Below are 7,528 nucleotides of genomic sequence, written 5' to 3' on the forward strand. Positions count from 1 at the left end.
CCCCTTTTACTAACTCGATAAAAGTCCCGCGGTGATAGTGTGTGACAGTGAGGGGGGGTGGGGGAGAAGGTGATCTTGTGCAAACCTTTCATAATCTACACCTTGATGCTGTGATCCCAGTGGTCGCTATATCCTGGGACAAGGTAGCAATATAGTCACCCGTTTGCATGACTGAGCAGCCTTTTTTAAGATCCACAATAATGGAACAACCCAACCATAATGTGAAAAGAGGGAACAATGCCCCTCCCAGATCCATCAAAGCCCTCTAGCATCCACCCTGTCCAGCCATGTAGTAACCTCCCCCCCCCCCCAAAAAAAAAGTGATACCCCCAACAATAACAATGGCTGTTTCTCCGGTGCCAACGATGAGAGACAATGCATTTTGTACCTGTCAAAAATCATAGAAACAAGAGTACATGGAAACAATTATACCATACCCGAAAGATAATGAGAGTAGATCGAAAAATCAGTCATCATAGAAGAAAAAAAATAATTCAAGAGAAATAAGTCTACGCTCAATGATGCATGATTTCGTAAAAATTGTACAGTGGAAAGTATGGAATACTGATTACGCTTGATCTCAGCACAGCATTTGATACTGTGGATCATGATATTTTACAGGAAGGTAATCTATAGGTATCAATGGAAATGCATCAAAACAGTTTAAAATTTAACTGACAAATGGACACGTAACTGTGACTATATATAAGGAGTGTTACAAGGGAGTATACTAGGTCTAACACTATTTAACATAACTGTCTGAAATATTTAAAAAATGTAAATCCAAATTGTATGCTGACTTAAGAAACAAAAAAGTGAAAAATCTATTAAAACACTAAAATTATTTCTGTTTGAGAGGACCTGATCAAGATTCTTTTTTAATGATGAGTATGAACTGATATAAGACCGTGCATGGTATCAAGTCATCGAAAATAAGCGAGCTAGACCTGTTTGAGAAGGATACTCAAGTCCTTGAAGGAAGGTGGCAACAAAACTCCAAGAACTAAGAACTAAGCATTGGACTATCCCTCACTCACTCACTCACTCACTCACTCCGTTGGATCTTGAACCTCGTGTAGATTCTGGTCCGCCAACAGCAATCCTCTCCATACCCTTCGGTCTGTGCTGCTTCCATCCAGGTTATTTTATTTATTCCTCTTCTGTCCATCTCCGTATCCACTCCATCTATCCATCTCATTCGAGGTCTCCCTCTGGGTCTTCTTCCAGGCATTCTACCCATCATAACTCGTTTTGGAATTCTATGGTCCTCCATACGCGCCACATGCCCAGTCCATCTCAATTTTGTTCTACCTATCCCTAGTTTCAAATATATCTTTAAAATAAAAATTTATCTCCATGTGGAAACCCCCTCACCAAACGTGAACCCAGTCAAATGAATCTCTGGAAGAGCAACTTGAATCAAAATTTCAGTATAACAAAGTCCAATCCTTTTCAGTCCTTGCCAGTAGCCAGTACAAATTTAACCAAATGCAGCCTTCAGCTCCTGCATGGGTGTGATTAACACCCCACGACTAGGACGATATATTTTATTATATTCCAGGAAAATTAACAACAGTATCCCACTCCACTCTTCCCCATAGAAGTGAAGCATTCTTTTCAAACTCCTTTATACAATACAAACCTTTTGACATAACACAGTTTAATGATACCACGTTCCCATATCCATCTGCAAAGTGAATCATGGATTCACTTAGTATGTATCCACTAAGTATTCACTTAGCATTCACAACCCTAGTATGAGTTTTAATATTGGCGCGATACAATCCTCAAAAATAGAAACGCTTGTGAATTATCGACGACGAAATCCAATGTGTTTTCATTCACGTTTGGAAACATTTTAGGGTTTATTTTTCATCTGCAGATTTGCCGTGTTTGTATCAGGAAGAGCATTGTTTGTCTAATCAGATGAAGATTTGTATTTTTTTAATTAAGTTATCTATTTTAGTTATCAGTCATCTCCTCAAACAGTGACCAAGACATCTGATTCTGCAGAGCGTGGTGTGGCTTCTGTACTATCTACGGCTGGCCCTGTGGCGGTGCTACCTGAGGAGAACCACGCCTCTCCATCTCGACCACGAGGGAACCATGGACGGTATCATCCCAAGGGATTCAAGTCGGGACAGCATACGGCCTCATATGTCACATCCTGTCTAATACAACGCATGGGCAAGTCAAAAGCAAGCGTCGCATTGGCAGTCATACCGTTTTAAGTTGGCAGGCTAGCTATCGGCTAACATGCTGGTCGGTGCAGGGATAAGCTGACTCCTGAGAACACAGGATTCTTTGGGTGGGAAAGTAGTCAGGTATTAACGAGTAATGGTGAAATATCAAGTTACAGAAAATAACGCAGTAGTAAGTCAGGAAATGCGAGCCTGATTTTTTACTTCTGTGAAGGAAAAGGGGCAAAACGAGGCAAATTTATAGGCAAGCTTTCTTTCTGTCATCAGTCTTTGTTCTTGAATGATGACCAGTTCTAGACTATACAGTGGGATGTGATTCAACCGTTAAAAAAACAGCACTGCCATTTAACCACTGCAACAAATTAAGGTGTTTATTAGTATGAATCGGAAATTTTAGAAAATAATACTATGTAGGCTAGTTTATATTTGTTTTCTTTGGGAAAATAGGCTCAAATAATTGATGTCATATTTTAAAATGGCAACACATGATTATCAAAGTTAATTACATCACTGATGGTAAATGCAAAATGGTTCCAAGTTAGCTTCTTTACTGTTGGACCGTAAATAAAAATGTGAGTGTATATGTTACTATTTATTTCTTAACATGAGCCGTTACTCCCGCATTCGATGAGATCCTCCGCAAATTTTCCGTCAAATTAGTTTTCATTCCAGAAACCCAAAACAAAATACCCGGACATCTTCGATGACTTTATTCGTCATCAAGCCTTAACTAGTTGCCAGTATGCTAATTTTCAATAGAGTATAAGCGTCGCAAACTAACCCTCTTTCCTCAGGCACACTCCTCCGCAAGCAGTAGAAGAACTGTGTTGCGGTACTTGGAGGAAAGCAGCAGCACATTATCTACACTCATCCTAGGTCAATTACGATTAGTAAAATTATACAATAATACATGAATTAACGTGTGCAGAGGGTTGAAGGAAAAGGGCACAGAAGACGAGTATTCTGCGCGGTGATGTCTGGGTGTTATGTGTCGTATGAGATGTTCGTGTTTGGTGTGAACTTTCAAGATGTCTAGACAACAGTGTGCGTTTGTGACGGATGAGTGGTCTGATGTTTGCAGCGTGGTGAAGTGACTCAGAAGTTCTGAAGTTGCTCCATTTAGAGCCCATGGTGAAACGGAGGGCAACGTTCTGAACCTTCTGATGAGAGTAGCTGTTTGTGAGGCATGTCATCTGACTCAATCACGGAAGTTGGCACAGTATTGATCTGACCAGCGTTAGGTATAGTCGACGTTTGGTGGGTAGTGTTGTGGATTTGAAACACTACAACCTATCTAGCGCAGCCTTAACCCTCACGCTCAGTATGCGAAAGTGCGGAGTCCAGATCAGGCTACTGTCCAGTATGCTAGCCAGCACATTGGTGTGTTCCTATACTGGGATGTTCGTGTTATTTATTCTAAGACGAGTGTCCATGATTGTTCTGTTAATTCTGCTGCAGTGGAAGTAAATAGTTTTGCATTTCGAAACATTAGTTTGTGTCACTTCAGCTCCCATGTGTGTGCCCCGTCAAGTGTGGTTCGCATTACGTGTAAAGCTTTCTTCAGTGTTTGTGTCTAAATATATGGTAAGTGTCGTATGCATACGAGAGTGTGAGGGTCAGGTTGCGTAAGTCGACTTATGGACAAAAACTGTCTTTTTACACTATCGTTTATGTATGTGTGTTTTTCAGAGGCACATGGTGGTAGTTTACAGGGAACGATATTACACCAGTGGAACCACTCGTGACGCGGGATTTGATCACGATGGAAAACCGTGAACTCTTTTCAAATAGCTTCTGTGTGTGCAGCTAAGGTAGATCTTATTAATTGCCGTTTGTCAGATCACTTCTGGATCAGCCTCAATCATCTCAGCGTAAATAGTCGACCCGCCCAGAATGCAACAAACGTGAAATATGTCGCAATGCATCATGAAAAATGAACAATAGAATGACACCATATACTGTATAATATCTATCTCTTGTTACAAATATACTAGTGTATTCACATACACACACACACACACACACACACACACACACACACACACACACACTTCAACGAATGGACGGCTTGAAGAACGTTCTGAAGAAAAGTGCCGATTGTGGATCCCAACGCAAAGAGAAGTGCCTTTTTGTATTTACAGGGTGGGGGGAAATTGCTCGTGGGGTAGTGGGAAAGTAAGGAAAGAGGAGAAGGGGAGGGATTGCTGGGGAAATGGAAGGAAATGAGGAAGTAGAGGACTTGGCCCAAGCAGACCGCCGAAAAGTAAACAAACGACCGCAAGCCCAACTGGAAGACGACGAAATGTCTAATAAGAATGTAAAGATTAGAAGTATATAGAGGAGCAATACAGTAGAAAGTGATGAGAATATTTTCAAGGGATTTAAAGAGGGTGGGGGGGGACACAAACCCCCCCCGACTGACAAGACTAGAGGAGAAGGTTGATAAGGTGATCGAGGACTTGGAGCGTAGGTTCGGTCATATGAACACCATTTTACAAAGGGTTGAAAGATTGGAAGAACTAGAAAAGGCGAATAAAAACTTAACTGATGAAATAGAAGACCTAAAAAGACAGTTAAGAGATGTAAAGGTGGAGAATGAGGAATTGAAGAAGAATAATAAAGAAAACAGAGGCAATAGCTAAAGAAGCTAAGAATTGGAAAGCAACCCAAGAAGGAAATAAGGTTTCATTCACTGACATAGTCAAACAGCAATTGAAAGAACATACTGAAGACTCAGTTATTAAAGTGATGAGACAAAAGGAGAATATAGTAAGAGATTTAGCAGACAAGAAGAAATGTATAATTATATTAGGAATGGAAGAGAAACACAACCCAGATAGAACCACAAGAATCAAAGAGGAAAATGAAAAAGTAAGCCAATTACTAGAGTCAGTTCAGGAAGATGAACCAGAAATTATGAAACAAATCGAAGAGAAATTTAGACTTGGAAAGTATAGCACAGATAAGACCAGACCAATTAAGATTAAATTCAAGTCACAAACAACGGCAGAGAATATCTTATCCAAAACAGGGAAACTAGCAACAAGTGAACAATATAAAAAGGTATGGATAAAAAGGGAAATGAATAAAGAGGAAAGAGAGGAAGAAAAGCAGAAAAGACTTGAAGCTAAGGAAAAACGAGAACTGAACGGAGTCAGAGAAAGTGAGATTCTATTGGAGAGTAGTGAATATGAAACTAAGGAAGTTCGACATACAAAAGAAAAACATAAGGGAAACAGAGAACACAATGGAAGTGGCAGAAAACTAAGAGTGTCTTACACAAATATAGATGGATTAATAACAGGATTGAATGAGCTGAATGATTATTTGAAGGAAAAAGAACCGGACATAATGGGAATTGTAGAAACAAAATTAAAAGGCCCACTACCACCCAACAGTGTAGGACATGATGCATACAATTATTGGATTAGAAACAGAGAGAAAAAGCAAGGGGGTGGAGTTATGTTCCTGACTAAGAAGGATATAAACGTGAAAGGTGTCATATATGGAAAGAATACAGTAGAGATGATTATGATAGAAGTGGAAGACAGAGATAAAAAGAGCAGAAAATTTGTGATAAATTATGTGCCTCCAAAAACAGCCTCATGGGAGGAGAGTGAACATAAAAATATGTTAGAGGACACAAAGATAACATTAAACAAGATAATGGAAGAGGGAGGAAGAATAGTTATGATGGGCGACTTTAATTGCAAAGAAATCTGCTGGGAAGAAATGACAGTAAAGGGTGGAGACGACTCATGGGGAAACGCTCTACTTGAGATGATTATTGACCACACAATGACACAATGGATACAGGAGAACACTAGGTATAGAAATGAAGAAGAACCATCGAGACTAGACTTATTAATTACATCTGAACCTAGAATAGTGGACAAGATTGAATATAAAACACCAATAGGTAAAAGTGACCACATATTGATTGAACTGGAACTTAATGAAGAAAAATATATGAAAAGAAATGAACAATATAGAAAAGGAAGAATGATGTATGAAAAAACAAACTTTGATAAAATAAGAGAATTCTTTCAACAAGAAAACTGGGAAGAAATATACAAAGAAGAAACATCAGTGGAAGAGAAATGGAATATTTTGACAAAAATTTACAAAAAAGGAGTGGAAAAGTATGTCCCAAGACAAAAACAAGAAAAAGAATATGTAAAATGCTGGTACAACAAAAGTTGTAGGGAGTTAAAAGACAAAAGAGACAAAGCCTGGACTAGATGGAAAAAAGACAGACGACCTGAAAAATGGAAAATATATACCGGTTATAGAAATGAATATGTACAAACGTGCAGAGAGGAAAAGAGAAAATATGAAAAAGACGTCATAGAAAAATGTAAAGATCAACCAAAACTATTCTACAGATTTGTAAACAATAAACTGAAAAACAAACAGGACTTGGAGAAATTAAGACAAGGGGGAGTTGAATACACTGAGGAAATGGAAATGGCGGAAATTATGAACAAACATTTTAAATCAGTGTTTACAAGGGAGAACATACAACCTGAAGAGATTGAATGGAAAGAGAAAGTCCCCCCTATAGAAGAAATAGAAGTATCAAAGAATGAAATATTGATACACTTGAGTAATCTTGATGTCAGAAAATCGCATGGACCAGATGAAATAGCAAATTGGATTCTGAAAGAATGCAGGAATGAACTGGCAGACAAAATACATAGCATAATAAGCAGTTCCTTGAAAGAAGGAAAAGTTCCAGAAGATTGGAAAAAAGCAAATATAGTACCTATATATAAAGGAGGAAATAAAGAAGAACCTACCAACTATAGACCAGTCTCTCTAACAAGTACAATAGCAAAAATTTGTGAAAGAATTATCAAAAGTAGATGGGTAAAATACTTGGAAAAAACAACGTACTAAATCCAAGGCAATTTGGATTCAGACAAGGACGATCATGCGTCACCAATTTAATATGTTTCTATTCAAGGCTAATAGATATAATACAAGAAAGAGATGGATGGGCTGATTGTAACTAGACCTAAAAAAAGCTTTTGACAAAGTACCACATAAGAAGTTGCTTAAGAAATTAGAATCTGAAGGAGGAATACAAGGTAAATTGCTAAATTGGATGGAAGACTTTTTGCAAGAAAGAAAAATGAGAGTAGTGATAAGAAACCAGCACTCAAAATGGAATGAAGTAATAAGCGGTGTCCCGCAGGGAACAGTTCTGGCCCCAATAATGTTTGCTATATATATTAATGATATGGATGAAGGAATTGAAAGCTATATGAGCTTCTTTGCAGATGATGCAAAACTACTGAAAAGAGTGAAAACTGAAGAAGATTGTG

At 38.5% G+C, this 7,528-nt stretch overlaps 1 protein-coding gene across 5 annotated transcripts in view; it reads left to right on the forward strand.

Annotated features, from left to right (window-relative positions):
• Nucleotides 1–4,246, forward strand: part of LOC143035030 (protein rolling stone-like) — a 63,730-nt gene extending 59,484 nt beyond the window's left edge. For 4 of the 5 annotated variants that reach the window (XM_076201442.1, XM_076201441.1, XM_076201440.1 and 1 more), the window contains exon 7: nucleotides 2,014–4,246. In XM_076201442.1, coding sequence (XP_076057557.1) covers nucleotides 2,014–2,175 — 162 coding nt within the window. In that variant the 3' untranslated portion in view covers nucleotides 2,176–4,246. Of the gene's footprint in view, nucleotides 1–1,989 lie in introns of all 5 variants that reach the window. The other variant, XM_076201444.1, reaches the window with a different exon arrangement.
• Nucleotides 4,247–7,528: the final 3,282 nt, after the last annotated feature.

Source organism: Oratosquilla oratoria, chromosome 18 (genome assembly GCF_046742065.1).
Source record: "Oratosquilla oratoria isolate Oo_2021 chromosome 18, ASM4674206v1, whole genome shotgun sequence".
In the NCBI taxonomy this organism is placed as follows: Eukaryota; Metazoa; Arthropoda; class Malacostraca; order Stomatopoda; family Squillidae; genus Oratosquilla; species Oratosquilla oratoria.